Below are 16,356 nucleotides of genomic sequence, written 5' to 3'. Positions count from 1 at the left end.
GCAGGATACAAAATTAATGCACAGAAATCTCTTGCATTCCTATACACTAATGATGAAAAATCTGAAAGAGAAATTATGGAAACACTCCCATTTACCATTGCAACAAAAAGAATAAAATACCTAGGAATAAACCTACCTAGGGAGACAAAAGACCTGTATGCAGAAAACTATAAGACACTGATGAAAGAAATTAAAGATGATACCAACAGATGGAGAGATATACCATGTTCTTGGATTGGAAGAATCAACATTGTGAAAATGAGTATACTACCCAAAGCAATCTACAGATTCAGTGCAATCCCTATCAAATTACCAATGGCATTTTTTACGGAGCTAGAACAAATCATCTTAAAATTTGTATGGAGACACAAAAGACCCCGAATAGCCAAAGCAGTCTTGAGGCAAAAAAATGGAGCTGGAGGAATCAGACTCCCTGACTTCAGACTATACTACAAAGCTACAGTAATCAAGACAATATGGTACTGGCACAAAAACAGAAACATAGATCAATGGAACAAGATAGAAAGCCCAGAGATTAACCCACGCACCTATGGTCAACTAATCTATGACAAAGGAGGCAAAGATATACAATGGAGAAAAGACAGTCTCTTCAATAAGTGGTGCTGGGAAAACTGGACAGCTACATGTAAAAGAATGAAATTAGAATACTCCCTAACACCATACACAAAAATAAACTCAAAATGGATTAGAGACCTAAATATAAGACTGGACACTATAAAACTCTTAGAGGAAAACATAGGAAGAACACTCTTTGACATAAATCACAGCAAGATCTTTTTTGATCCACCTCCTAGAGTAATGGAAATAAAAACAAAAATAAACAAGTGGGACCTAATGAAACTTCAAAGCTTTTGCACAGCAAAGGAAACCATAAACAAGACGAAAAGACAACCCTCAGAATGGGAGAAAATATTTGCAAATGAATCAACGGACAAAGGATTAATCTCCAAAATATATAAACAGCTCATTCAGCTCAATATCAAAGAAACAAACACCCCAATCCAAAAATGGGCAGAAGACCTAAATAGACATTTCTCCAAAGAAGACATACAGACGGCCACGAAGCACATGAAAAGCTGCTCAACATCACTAATTATTAGAGAAATGCAAATCAAAACTACAATGAGGTATCACCTCACTCCTGTTAGAATGAGGATCATCAGAAAATCTACAAACAACAAATGCTGGAGAGGGTGTGGAGAAAAGGGAACCCTCTTGCACTGTTGGTGGGAATGTAAATTGATACAGCCACTCTGGAGAACAATATGGAGGTTCCTTAAAAAACTAAAAATAGAATTACCATATGACCCAGCAATCCCACTACTGGGCATATACCCAGAGAAAACCGTAATTCAAAAAGACACATGCACCCGAATGTTCATTGCAGCACTATTTACAATAGCCAGGTCATGGAAGCAACCTAAATGCCCATCAACAGACGAATGGATAAAGAAGATGTGGTACATATATACAATGGAATATTACTCAGCCATAAAAAGGAACGAAATTGAGTCATTTGTTGAGACGTGGATGGATCTAGAGACTGTCATACAGAGTGAAGTAAGTCAGAAAGAGAAAAACAAATATCATATATTAATGCATGTATGTGGAACCTAGAAAAATGGTACAGATGAGCCAGTTTGCAGGGCAGAAGTTGAGACACAGATGTAGAGAATGGACATATGGACACCAAGGGGGGAAAACTGCGGTGAGGTGGGGATGGTGGTGTGCTGAATTGGGCGATTGGGATTGACATGTATACACTGATATGTATAAAATTGATGCCTAATAAGAACCTGCAGTATAAAAAAACAAACAAAACAAAAAAAAAAAAAAAAAAAAAAAGAATACAGCTTAGAAGGGTCAACTTTTCAGAGAGACTTCTCTGAAGACCTACTGGATAGTAGGTTCCCTCCCGCCTCTGACCCAGGGCATTCTTTATCCTATCATTCTTATTCTTTATCATTGCATTAAAAAAAAAAAAAACAACAAACCTTATAGACTTCATTTTTTCGAGCAGTTTTAAGATTACAGAAAACTTGAGCAGGAACTAGAGAGCGTTCCTATATACTAATTCCTCTGCCCCCTGCACAGTCTCTCCTATTCTTAATATCTTACATTAGTGTGGTACCTTTGTTACAACTGATGAAATGATATCGATACACTTTGACAAATGCATAATGCCATATATCCGCCATTACAGTATCATGTAGAATGGCTTCACTGCCCTTAAAATCCTCTGTGTCCCACCTGTTGATCTCTCCCTCCACCAGAAACCCGGGTAACCCCTGATCTTTTTACTGTCTCTATAGTTTTACCTTTTCAGAATGTCATATAGTTGAAGCCATACAGTATGTAGCCTTTTCAGATTGGCTTCTTTCTCTCCGCAATATGCACTTAAGGCTATTCCATGTCTTTTTGTAGTTTGGTAGTTCAATTCCTTAGTTTTCTGAATAATATCCCATTATATAAATGCAACAGAGTTTGTTTATCCGTTAATCTATTGAAGGACATCTTGGTTGCTTCCAAGTTTTAGCAATTACGAATACAACTGCTATAAAAACAAAACAAACAAACAAAAAAGCATACAGTTTAAAGAAAGAGACAGTAGAATTTTACGACGCAGTGGTTACAGGATATGAGAGAAATAGGAGAGTCATAGATGACACCATTTTTATCTAAGCCACTGGAAGAATGGGGTTCCCATTTACTGAAAGGGAGAAAGCTAGGGAATTTCAGATTTGGAAAAGGAAAGGTCAAGAATATGATTTGGGGGTTAGTAAGTCTGGAATGCTATTTAGACATCCATATGGATATGCCAAGTTGGCAGGTGGATACAAAAAACTGAAATTCAAGAGAGATCTGAAATTGAACTACAAATTTGAGAACTGTCAACATATGTACCGTATTTACATCCACATAACTGAAACTAGATGAGATCACCCAGGTAGTAAATGCAGTTAGGAAGAAAAGAGGTCCAAATACAGAATCCTGGGCATTACACTAAGGATTGGGAGATGGAATCAAAATAATGAGGAGATTGAGAAGAAATGGTCAATAAGATTAGAGGCAACCATGTGTGTAGTATATAAAGTAGTAGTGAATAAAAGCATATGTACACATTGTACTAGTGTCCTTTTTTTTTTTATTTTTATACCTTTGTATGATGTAATCATTGGTGGAAAATGGAAGACGGGTACACAGAATCACCCGGGACTATTTTTGCAACTTCTTATGAATTTGCAATTATTTCAAGATAAAAGAAAGTTTTAAAAGTATATTGAGTAAAGTCCTTCAAGGAGGAGGAGATGGATACCTGTGGGATGTCGTTGAGTGCTTGTATAAGATAAGAACTGAGAACTGACCATTGGATTTGTTGGTGTGGCTGACGTGAGACGAGCAGTTCTTGTGGACCAGTGAGGACAAAATCCTGACTCAAGTGGGTTCAGTAGAGGATGGGAAGAAATTAAAGATTGCAGTGGTATACATTTCTTGAGATGTGTTGCTGGGAAAGGGATTTTTATAAATAAAGGTAGATATGGAGTCTGGAAAATAGACATGGAATCAAAAGATAGTTGCTTTTTAAAAAACGTTTTTGAATGGGGAAAATTATAACATGTTTGTATGCTGAGAGCAGTTCTCCAGTAAAAAGGGTAAATGATCATTTGTTGGGAGGTTTGGCTTAGAAACTTGTTCAGGGATGAAAGCAAGAGCACAAATGGAATTAACCCTATAGGTTAAGAGCGTTTACCATTCATATAGGAAGGAAATTTTATGAGCAGAGAAGCAGATAGGTGATCAAATATGGTGTCAATAGATTGTAAAATTTCTCTTTTGATTGCTTCTATTTTCTTAGGGAAATAGGAAACAAAATCACCATGTAGTATTAAGGATGTGGTAGGAGATGCTGGCAGGTGGATGAGGAAGAGGGTACAAAATGGTCATTCCCCCCGAAAGAGGACTGAGTGGATGAAGGGAACAGAGTAGGAATGTCATCATTGAAAGCCAACTTGGATGTGGTCCTTAATTTAAAGTTAGACCCATCAGTGTATTTTTGTTTTGGGTTTTTCTCCAGCCATGTTTACCAGGGGAGAAAATGTGGATTTGCCCTGATTTGAGTCTAAGGTGTTGACAGCGGAGTTATGGCAGACACAAGGGAGTGACTGAAATGATGGCCATGAAATCTGAGGATGGCAAGGGGAGGAATGGGGACATGAGGGGCCTGAGGGGAAGGAAGTGAAAAAATGTCAAGATCAGGGAACTGTAGGTCTATCGGTGTCAAAGAATTATTGAAGTTAAGGTATTTGAGGCAGTGACCTGGAAATATAGAAAGTGGAGGTCTGAGAATGGGACACCCCACACTGCAGCTCTGGAAAATGATTGTTTATTGGTATTGAGAAGATGAAGGGTGATGGTGGGAATGAATGACTGTGTGGGGTTAGGTTTTTTTTGTTTTGTTTTGTTTTTTTGGGGGGGTTAGGTTTTTGGAAGAGGGGCCGAATGAACTGAGAGGCCAATATTCAGAAGATGATCTAAGTCGATACCGAAATCAGCAAGAATCAAGACAAATGTAGAGCTGGAGAAACTGATAGTGAGCCAGAAGTAAAAATCTGCAAGGACTAATGGGGCTGCCCAAGGGATGTTGTAGATGACTCCAGGGAAGAAGGTATTGGATTCTGAGGACGAGAGACTCCACGCTGGGGAAAGAACAAAAGTAGTCCAGAAGTCGTAATGAGATGCGTGTTGGTGGGCATGTAGTCCAGCTCTAGAGACAGTGGTGCTTGGGCTATGGATGCTGAACATTGACCTTGGGGAGGATTTCATGATGCAACATTCTCAGAAGACAGCCGGCTTCCATGAGAAAGAAGTGAAGGGATACTTCAGAAGTGGCTGAGACGCAGGAAGTTTTGCTGATAGTTGACCTTGAGTTTCAGAGGACCTAGCAGAAGGGTTTTAAGAGCTTGGGAGAGGTAGGGGTCAGACACGTAAGCTTTGTAGATCTTTGAGCGAATGGGGGTCTGAGGGGATGAGGGGTGACCTAGGAGACCAGCGTTTCTTCCAGTGTCTTCAGTACCTAAGGATGAAGGATGTAAGAGGTTAACCTCCTGATGGTCTCAGGCGTAACATAGGTGGTGGCGAGGCTACAAGAACAGTAGCAAAAGATCTGGGCCCCCTTTCATTCCAGCCCCTGGAGGAGTGGAAACCTGGGGAAGGAGGCTGCCTCCTGATTACTGGGCTCTGTGTGACCCTCTCCTCCTTCTGAAGCAGCTGCTAAACTCCTGGTGAAAGCAGTGTGTAGACTTGGAAGGGCAGTTTTACTCAAAGCAGTGATAAAATGGTCAACATAATTAAACTATCATTGAGTGATCACTGCATGCCAAATTGGAGAAAATAATAATAGCTGTTTTTACTGAGTCGTTAGTATTTGCCTGCATATTGTTCTGAGCACTTTACAGCTATTGATCTATTTAACCTTCACAACCATGCTGTGAATAGATGCCATTATTATCTTCATTTATAAATAACCAAACTGAGGCCCAGAGAAGAGAACTTGTGACACAAAAGTGGGAAAACCTGGATTCAAACCCAGACAGTCTGACTTGTAGGTACCGATATTCTACACAGCCCTAGGGAAGGTATATTAGAGAATATTGCCTAGTATTAGACATTGAACATTATAAATGTGTGTGCATTTCTTTTTTCTTCCTGGATGTTTTTCATATAATTTTTAAAATTGAGAAGAAACTATACAACCCATTGTATACCCTGCATTTTATAAATTCAATATTCTAGGTCAGGAATTTGTTGAAGCAATGTTACAAGTGCTCGGTAAACACTGCATGGTTTGGTTTGGGTGCAACATACTTTATTTAATGATTTATCTGTTGTTAAACATTTAGTTGGTTTCAATTTTTCTTTATGATAAATATGGCAAAGTATGTCTCTAAATAATGTTTTATTCTGTATTTTGAATCATGCCCTTAAGATACATTCCTAGCAGCATTTATACCCAGGCAACGCTTATAATAATTTTACAGTTTAGGATGAAAATTTTGAAAAGTTTTGAAATTCCTTAGGGGAAATAGTGCACTCTGATTTCTGCTTACAGTTAGAATTATTTTCCCCACTTACAGAAATCAGTAGGTTCAAACACATCTTTTATTAAAAACCTTATCTGCTTCTTGGATTAACTTGATGGCATTCAAACTTCTTTAAGCTGTAGCATGTTTTTTTTTTTCCAAATGCAAGATTTTGTGAAAATTCAATATAGGACACGGATTTAAAGAAATAATTGCTCTGATAGACATTTGGTGTGGGAACAAAGCCCAACCACTTGACTTTATTTGCTACTTGTAACCTGCGACTCCTACATGTGGATGTCCTAGGAGCACAATTTTTAAAATACAGAGTGAAGTGACTCAATATTATATGTATCATTTTATTAAGAAGTATTTTGTGTGCTAATTTTTTGTGTGTGTGTGTGTGTGTGTGTGCTAATTTTTGCAGTCAAGTATTTACCTGGCAGTTTCGAACCTATCTTCATTTTCTTTCTGCATAATGTGTAAAAAAATGGTGTGTGGGGGGGAGATGATGGAATTCTAAATAGCATTTACTTAATTAGATTCCCCCCAATTTTTCAGCTTCCAGAGAAAAAATTCCTCTGGATATAGCAAAATTAATGTTAAAGTAAAATTTTTGATACATTTGTACTGCTGTGAACATCCAGGGATAAAAGAAGCTTACATTATGTTCATATAACTATATTATTTAAATATTGGCCAGAATTATTTAGTTTATTTTAATGGTTACTTATTTTTTTTAATACATTTTACTTTTTATATGTGGTTTTTAAGTTTACATCAGATGTTTACGGAGCTTGAAATAATTCTTCAGTTTCCGGGAAGATTGTTCATAATCTCCCTTTCTTAATGTTTTGCTTTGATTATTTTGCTTTCCCTGCCTGCCTTGGCTTTAATTCTCCTTGAAATTTCCCCACTGCTCTGCTGAGAATAAAAATAATATTTCTGGACTTGTGGCTTAGGCACTTGATGAAAACAAACAAAGCAAAACAAGCAGTCAACTAAACCTCTCCTGGTCTGCTACCATGATGAAACTTTCTTCTTGGCAATTAATTTTTGTCTGAAATACCTCTCCACTTAGAGGCTTGCTATTGTTTTTAGTAGAGTATTATTTTTTTAAACTTCATGCTTGAAAATGCCTCCTATTTCTGTAAATAAATTGACTTTTCTATTTCTACTCTTAGAAATGATATAGTTTGATGCCATGCTTAGGCCCAGAAATATATATTACTGTAGTCCCATTTTTCCTACTGAAGGTGACTGAGTATAGGCTCCAGGTAACTGGTATATGTACAGGAAATGCTGAGTCATTCACACAATGAAGTGGGGGGCGGGGGCGGAAAGAAAGAAACTTTACTGAGTTCCAGGCTGCCTACTAGGAATAGCAGACCTGTGCAAAGGCAAGCTCATAAAGCTTATGGTTCAATGCTTTGCCCTTAGCAAAGTGCTAAGAAGTTACAGAGCAGGATGAGGAGACAGGGCGTGGTCCAATGTAGATGCCAGTTCATACACAGTGGTCAGAGAAGGTGGACCCAGGAAGGGGACTAATGAACAGACCAGAAGGCAGGACAGTGAGTGCAGAGGCCCTGGGGCAGGGACACACTTGGCTGTGGTCCCAGCAGGCTATGTTTAGTGGGGGATGAGGAGAGGTGGGGTGGACAGAGGCCAGGCAAAGTGGGCGTGAGATGGGTGCATTGGGTCAGATCACCTAGGGCTTCTCAGGTCCTGGTCGGGTTTGATTTTATTCCGAGTGGGGATACGGAAAGTTTACCAGTTTTGAGTGGAAATTTTTAAGATTCAGGTTAAATTTTAAAAGGATCAGTCTGGTTAATTTGAGTGAAACAAATTCCAGAGAAAAGATGAAAGTAAGAAGATCGTTTAGTTTTCAGTACTATTGTGTGTGTGCTTGTAAGTGTATGTGTGTGTGCGTGTAAACAGAATTAAGAGATGATTCCAAAGGTCTGTGGCCATTATGTATAATATATATGTTATATATATATATATAAATCTAGCTAACGATCTCTAGTTTTGAGACCTCTTTATCTAATTTTCAAGTAAAGCATTTGTTTTTAGTATTTTATTTATGAATAATTAGAGAAAAAGTGTTAAATTGTTTAGTTACTATGTTTTTGCAATGTTACTGATTTATAACCAGTGAGGCCTGCCTTGTGAAAGCATATCTCAGAAATTATAAACGTATGTATTTAAAAAGGTAATTTGTCATATAAAATAATTTAAATTACATTTGTCACACACATATTTTCCATCAAAATACTAATCCTAGTGTTAGAGATATGTTAAATAAAAACAACATTAAATTTATTATATCTATACTGATTTTTCGGTTTTTCTAAAGAGCTAACATATTTTAGTTTGGAACATTTAATAGCTATTTCCTAATTAATTTCTTTATCAAAAACCTGTGTAAAGTGTACCAAAATGAGAGTATTTTCAAATACTATTGCAGCAACTCGAATTCTTTTAAATTACTTTAAATAAACATATTATCTAAGGGGAAATATTTATAGTCTTCCTATGTTTTAATAAGTTTAAATAGGTCAAATATCTAATCAATGATTTATCTCGGCTCAAAGAAAGAATCCTACACAGCATTTTAATATGGTTTTAATTCCTCTTGTTTAGAAGGATCTATATAATACCAGTGAAAAGAACTGGGAAAAGCACTAATTAAATTCATCTAAATCATTGGTTCTTAATGAGGGGCAATTCTGTCCCCACAGAGCAGTTGGCAATGTCTGGAGACATTTTTGGCTGTCACAATGGGGGCGATAATCTTGGCAATTAGTGGGTACAGGGTAGGATTCTGCTAGACCTTCTACAATGCAAAGGACAGCCTCTCAGAACGAAAAATTATCTGGCCCCAGATGTCGGTGGTGGAGAGGTTGAGAAGCACGATCTCAGTGTTATCTCTTTATAATAACTTCAAAAAGGAATTTGCTTTCTCCTTGCTGCTCTTTATTATAGGAGACACCTGTAGTAATGAGGTGTAGGTACCTCCTAGAAAATGCAGGGTCTTCCTTCATGTACATTTCCCAAGTAGATAACTGAAAAAGAGATATGAGTGAATATTTTATGATTGTGGATATCTCAGATTTTCCTAATTTTCCCTTGGAAATTGGTGATGTCGTTAAAAATTAGGACAGGGATATATGATACTGTGTCTCTACGTTCCTTGGGGCCTTTAGATTGAGAGATTTTTATCTCTGAACTCTGAACTGTCACTACTACTATTGCTGCTATACTAGTCTTACGATTACAAATGACAACAAAAGCAAAATCAGTAAACACATATTGAACCACAGTAGAGTCTATTGCATAATGCTGTAAAGACCAGCTGACGGAACCCATGGCCTTAGCCCAAGGCTAAGGTCGTAGAAGTGTCAGCTTCATCCTCGGGTCCATCGAGATACCAGCAATTGCTCTAGTAAAGTTCAGTTATCGTCAGTACTTTTTATTGGGCACTTTAAAAATAATATATGGTGAGATACAAAAGTAAGTAAACTATCATACATTGTTTTGAGGGGGTTTTTTGGGAGATATTGAGAAATATAAAGAGATTTATTAAAGGACTGGTTTCATTGGGTTTGGAGGCTGAGTCTTAACACTTGCAGTCAGCAAGCTGCATCCCGGGGAGACAGGGGTGTAAGTTCCAGTCCGAGCCCATGTATGAAGGCAGTCAATCCAAGAGACTGAATTCTCTCTTAATCCACCTTTTTGTTCTATTCAGGTCTTCACCCTCACAGACACACTCGAATAATGTTTAACCAAATATCTGGGCTCCCTGTGGTCCTATCAAGTACCCATGGCACCTCTATTATCCTAGCCTCAGTCCCACGAGAGTAGACTCTGAGATCCAGACTTAGTGCAGCTAATGTATTTGGGAGGTGATTCAGGAAGCAAAGTGAACTAGTGAGGAAGTAAGGCAGCAAAGTGAAGAATGCCATTGAGGTGTGTTTTAATAGGGTTAGTCTTGTGGGAATTGGTACTAAATCTCTCTGGGGCTTATCTGATACTCCATGTAAGTTACAGTTTAAAATTTCCCCACCAAGGGGAGAGAAGGCGGAGAATTTATTCACCACATTCCATCCCTCACTGTTTCTGGGTTATTCCTGAGTATATTTCCCAGTCTCAAACGGGGCTTATATTACCCTTCCTCACATGCTATTACATTTTAGATGTGTAAAATGTTATAGTTTAGAAAACAAGTTATCTTACAAAACTGGGAAGAAGCTAAAACTGTTAAAATGTTTTGTTGGAAAAACATGTGAAGCACCATTTCAGTTGCTTTCAAACACACACAGACATATTCAAACACACACACACGTTACCTCACTCTGTACAGTTTTGTATTAAGTTTATTATCCAATGAGTGGTATGAATTATTTTTGTTTTATGTGCTTAATTATCAAAGAAGGTATCATCAATCAGACCACCTGATAGTGTTCTGTAATATTTTATTTGAAATGCTGCATTAAGAATTATAATACATCCTGCATCTGTTTAGCCTGACACAATTCTAACTGTAACTCATTTAAAAATGTTCTGTGGTCATTAAAATATCTACCAGAGAAAACACAATGGTGATGGCAGCCTTGGAAGAATTATAGTTTTTGTTCTCTGCCAACTTTTTAATTTTCTTTCTCTTTAGTTTCATTTTCTATTCTTTTTGTCTTCCTCATACAATCTACTCCTAGTTCCAACAGAGCAGCCATAAAATCGCACCCCTTGGCTGCGCCTGTGATGGGCACCCCAGGCTCCTCTGGAGTTAGTGAGTATAGAACTCACTCACTAGGCCATTCAAGCGTGGTCCTCCATGACCTGCTCAAGCCCTCACCTGAAGTCCTAGGAAAATCTGGATACTTAGTGTCTAAACTCTTAGAGTCATTGGATCAAAGGAAGTGACACTGGAGGTTATCCAGTTCAACCACCCTCATTTTAAACAGAAGGTAGATGTGTTGCTGAGAGATCAGGGCTGATAGCAGCTTGCAGATACCAGCACAGCTCTGTCAGCTGATAAAATATTCCTATACCAGGTAATATATAGCCACTTCCTGGAGCCCCTGGAAACACGATGTCACCCCAGCCCAGTAGACACCTCCTACAGGTCCTCAGATCTTCCGACAGTTGAGCGACCAGAGGGAGAAAGGCTGCAGGGAAGGAACTCCAGGGCCCTGCCCTAGAGCTACAGCCGAGGTCCGTGATTGATGTCTGGTACCTGTGCATACCTACTCTTGTCAGATAGGTTTAGCGTCACCTCTGTTCGGTCAAGGTCACCAAGATACTTTCCCCAAGAACCCAGTATGCTTCTTATCCTCTTCACTCTTATTTTATGGTTAGAGTGTATTATGCACACAAATATACCTGTTTCAAGGTCTTTTAAATCATAAATAATGCTTCAGTGCGTAGGTTACAGTTTCAGAAATCCAGAATAATTTGATATGAGTGTTTCTCCTCTAATACTTGGGAAGGAGAGCTGTTTGCTCGCCAGCTGAATTACAAACCACTTATGCAGTCTTCGCTGTCAGATTTAATATATTTCATTTTAATCACCTAACCACAGCATTGGATTTGAAAACTTTTAAGTTTATATATGTGTGTGTGTGTGTGTGTGTGTGTGTGTGTATAAACTTTTTATATATAAGTGTGATATGCTTATATACACAGTTTTTTATTCAGTAGCCAATGTAAATATCTGTTCCAAGTGATCTCGTCTGTCTAGTCCCACAAGCTGCCAAAGGCAAATTTCCCATCTTGGTAACAGGCTGACTTTGTCTATCACTCTAATTGTAGCGCTGATGTCCCTAATTGTTAAATACAATTGTCCCTTGGTATCCACAGGAGATTGCTTCCAGGTTCCCCTGCAGATAACAAAATCTTTGGATGCTCAAGTCCCTTACATAAAATGGCATCATATTTGCGTATAACCTGCACACATCCTCCTGTATACTTTAAATGATTTCTAGAATACTTATAATACCTAATACAATGAAAATACTATGTAAATAGTTGTGGGCATGCAGCAAACTTAAGTTTTGCTGTTTGGAACTTTCTAGGAATTTTTTTGTATATTCTTCATCTGTTGGTAGAATCTATGGATGCTGAATCTGCAGATACAGAGGGCCAAGTGTATACTGTTTGCCAGGATTATCTGATAGGAAAGAAGGAAGGGAGGGACAGTATTTACAGACTTGTCTTAAATCATGTTATTTCACAAATATTTATCTACCCTATACATACAGTTTACTACATACATAACATTTTGTAATAGTTGATTATATAAATTGAATACCATCTATTTTTTACTCTGTGGAAAAAGTTACAGGATCCAGTTCTCTTCAAAACAATATTTATTCCAATGCTAATTTGTATCCTAAATGTATTTTATCTTACTGACCTTTTCCTTGTCACTTTTCCAAGATAATCCATTTTAAGTTTTCACGCAACTATTTCCTACTCAGAACTTTTTTATGAGTTGATGTGTCTCTGTTATCATATTATTCAAGAACTTATCTGAAATTCAAAACCAAGTGCACATTCCAAACTCTACAGGACAGAAAGATTAGGGCAACTGCTTCTTTTAAGATCACTGTATTTTCAAGCCAGCTCTCAAAAAATGAAGAAATGATGGCCGCATACTGTTAAGACTCACAACGTTGCCAACTTATTTCCGTCTTCCAAGATGCAGAGAAAACCTTTGAAAATACGGTTAAATTGTCTGTGAACATCAGGTGTATAGTAACTGCACGTTCCAGATTTTAGAAAAGACACAATTTCACGTCTTTCTATAGTGGCAGTTCAGTTAACAATGCGATGTAATGGGTAGACTTTTTAAGTCTTTCTGTAGAACTAAACCCAACCAGGAGAAACCCTTTGTCAGATTGCGTGTCGCTATTCGGGGTTCAGAAAATATGCGTCACTGATGGAGAGTGACACTCTGTGGAGGTGCTTGTGTATGAGGCCATTTTCAGTACGCTTCCTTTGCTTCTGTCCTTTGCAGCTGAGGGGGCCTGTGGCGGCACCCTACGGGGCACAAGCAGCAGCATCTCCAGCCCCTACTTCCCTTCAGAGTACGAGAACAACGCCGACTGCACGTGGACCATCCTCGCAGAACCCGGGGACACCATTGCTTTAGTCTTCACTGACTTTCAGCTCGAAGAAGGATATGACTTCTTAGAGATCAGCGGGACAGAAGTACCATCCATATGGTGAGTCCTGGACAGGAAATGTCCTTACCACTTCCCTCTAAATAGACTTCAGAAAGTTGTGTTCTTTCCTTGCCTTGCTCTTTTGGCTGCTAAAATGTCATCTATATTGTGACGGACTTCAACGTTTCTAAGATGTCTTTGTGCTGGTATTTGGAGCTGGAGATGTTATCTGGCCTTGGGCACTGGAACGTATCGTGTCCTCCTTTTGGATTCTTATAAAGCAACACAGAAGATGGCAGCTAAGTGAGCTAAGCTGGTTTTGGATTTGATCTGGAGCTGATTCAGTTTAAACAGATATTTTTAGACAGTGGAGATTTTAAAATGTCATGTCGCCAGCCATTTGTCGCCTCTGCTGCGGATGTGTGATTGTGTATGTCTTTTCCTCCCTGGAGATGCTGCACCAAATCATATAACCACCTATGAGGGTCACAGGCAAACCATAAATACTAACCTGATATATAGGTAATGCCAGTCATCTGACGATCAGTTCTCTGGTGTGTGTGCTAGTGGTAACAGAAGAAAACCTGATCAAATCCATTACAGTCTCTGGTGTATGGTGTTTCTTGTGTGAGAGCAGCTCTAGCTGTGTCTATAAGTACAACTGAAAAGGGAGAATTCGAAGAATAAATGTTTAAAGACTTAGGGTATACTTTAAATTATGTCGTTTGTTACGGGTTGAACTGGTTTTTTTGTTTTAATTTTTCAATTTCTTAGCATTTTAAAAACTGCAGCTGTTATCTATTTCAGGTCTTGAACAATAAGGAAACTTGACAATATGTATGTTCAAATTAAGTTGGGATAGAGGAAATGTTGGCTGTTTATGCATTGGTGGAGGAGATGAAATGAATGATTTTGAATATCTCTATAGGTTTAAGTCTGTATTACAGTACAGAGACTAAAGGATAAAACTATCAAACCTGACAAACATCATAAACTGTTTTATGTTTTAAACCAATTAGCAACATTGAATTTTATTTTCCAAGGCTCAAAACTCAAAGCAGAGGATTCATATTTATAGTTTAAGTCATTTCCTTTCATTAGTTTTATTGTTCTTATGTTAAATGCTACTTCAGTTAAGAGAAAAATAACCACTGCCTCTGTGATCTTTATTTTTAATTTCATTGATCTGAACAATACTTTTAGATCAGGCAAGGTTACCCTTTTGCTTATTTCATGTTATACAATTTAAAGACTCAAGGATTGGTTTATGTTATTATCTACCTACCTTTTTGTAACATCAGAGTTAATGGAAACAGTTACCAAACTGAAAGCTGAATGTCCTAGATTTTGCTCCAAGTTCTGTCACAAACCATCTTTGTGACGTTGGACAAATCATTTAACTGCTTGTATAAGAAGGGGCTATACTAAATGAGCTTTTAAATTAATTCATTCAACATCTACGGAGTGCCTTTCTCTGTGTATCACTGTAGGAGATTCAGTGATGCAACACCTTCCTAGCTCTAAAGTCACCTTGTTTTGGTTTCCAGAAAATCATTGCCATGCAAAACTACATGGTGACGGTTTCTCAGAAATTCAGTGACTCATGGTAAAGGCCTTACTTGTGAGAGATTCTAGAGATGATGGGCATCACCTGGATGGTGAGGTGTCAGGCTGGGGGAGAGAAAATACAGTAGGCATATCGGAGGATGATTGTAGACTCCACGGTCAAGGTTGGCTTTCGCCAAACCAATGCCGTTTATATAGGAAAGGAAACTCGGATGTCCATATCCAAGTCCGAAAGAAAAATAGGAATGCTGAGCAGAGATGCCAGTCCCGGTGGCGCAGAGCCTCGCAGAAGGCCTTGTGGCACATTCCCACACCACGTGACCGCCCCGAGCAGGGAGACCTCCTTCGGTTCACCTGTCTTCAGTAAGCGGTCCCCAGGAGTGAGACGATGTTACTTGACTTGGTTTTGCCCGTTTCTTCTTTTCTCATCCCCGCTGGTTTCTTTTGCATCCTCTCCTCCTCCCTGTTTTATCTCCATTGGTCCTTTCCCCCGACGCGGGTCCCCTCCTACTTCAATACCAGACTCAGAAAAATGTGCTCGGATGGGGTCTTGAATGTGCTAAAATTGCCATCTGTCGGAAATGCCAGGTGAGGCCACGGCAACGGGCGGGGCCTGATAGCAACAGCTCACAGTCGTGACATAGAGAATATTGTCGTGGCAGCCAGAGAAATTGCCCTGTGTCTTCCTGGTGTTTGGATTCAGACTGGAAGACGTTTTCCAGCTGTCTGAAATCTCCCCGTGTTTGCCAGGACGCCAAGATCAATGGTCCAGCAGCAGCTGGGAAGAACTGGGCAGTTGTTGGAAAAGCTGTCCGTGGGACTTTGACCCTGGGTGCCTTCTGGTCTGATAAAATGGGTTGCCTGTTGGTTCATCATGATTTCTCTGTTTCGACAGCCATTATCAGACGGAGAGTTGTGGTGAACATTATATCCTCCTGATGATTTGTATTTTCCTGATGGCTTGGCACAAAAGCCCCGTGGGGTAGTTATTAGTATATTTTTCCTCTTTTGATGAAGCGTCTGAGAGGCACGAAGGGTAAGAGATGGCAAAGCTGAGGGAGTACTGGCAGAGCTCCAGCTGGATCTGAAGGCCCCTGAACCCAAACTGTGTGTTCTTTTTACTGTAAGACCGTCCCCCCAATGGAAGAACCCAGGTCTGAGCTTAATGGCTGGTCAGGAAGTTCCCTTTTCTCTGTTTCAGGACTGCAATTTGGATCCTAAAGCCTTGGGCAGACAACCACCATAGCGGGGGAGATGGGCCACTTGAGAAGCCATTTAGCACACACGCTGCATCAAGAAAGTCAGGGACAACAGGGACAATGTCAGGGATGACATTGAGTGTTTATCACAATTATAAAGAGAAAGATCCTGACGTGGCATAGGACCCCTATTCAACAGAAGGCTCTTCAGTGGAGGCAGAAAAGGAAAAGATGGTTTTCCTAAATCATTACTGAAACACGCACGGGCACATTTACAACACAAAACAGAATCGCTTGAGTTACCTTCTCAGATTTATACAAATG

General features: G+C 39.0%; 1 protein-coding gene and 1 long non-coding RNA gene across 2 annotated transcripts in view; both read left to right on the top strand.

Annotated features, from left to right (window-relative positions):
• CSMD1 (CUB and Sushi multiple domains 1) overlaps positions 1-16,356 on the top strand; it is a gene marked incomplete at its 5' end in the record, with an annotated part of 1,822,885 nt that overhangs the window by 904,701 nt on the left and 901,828 nt on the right. Inside the window, one exon of the mRNA XM_082444064.1 lies at positions 13,120-13,327. Coding sequence (XP_082300190.1) covers positions 13,120-13,327 — 208 coding nt within the window. The remainder of the gene's footprint in view (positions 1-13,119; positions 13,328-16,356) is intronic.
• LOC309651418 lies at positions 1,236-7,391 on the top strand. Its single transcript, XR_014258113.1, has 3 exons — positions 1,236-4,463; positions 4,502-6,500; positions 6,534-7,391. It is a non-coding gene; the product is annotated as an uncharacterized lncRNA (long non-coding RNA).

This window comes from Balaenoptera physalus (genome assembly GCF_965194825.1).
Source record: "Balaenoptera physalus genome assembly, chromosome: 21".
NCBI lineage: Eukaryota > Metazoa > Chordata > Mammalia > Artiodactyla > Balaenopteridae > Balaenoptera > Balaenoptera physalus.
This window is presented reverse-complemented; position numbering and strand designations above follow the sequence as displayed.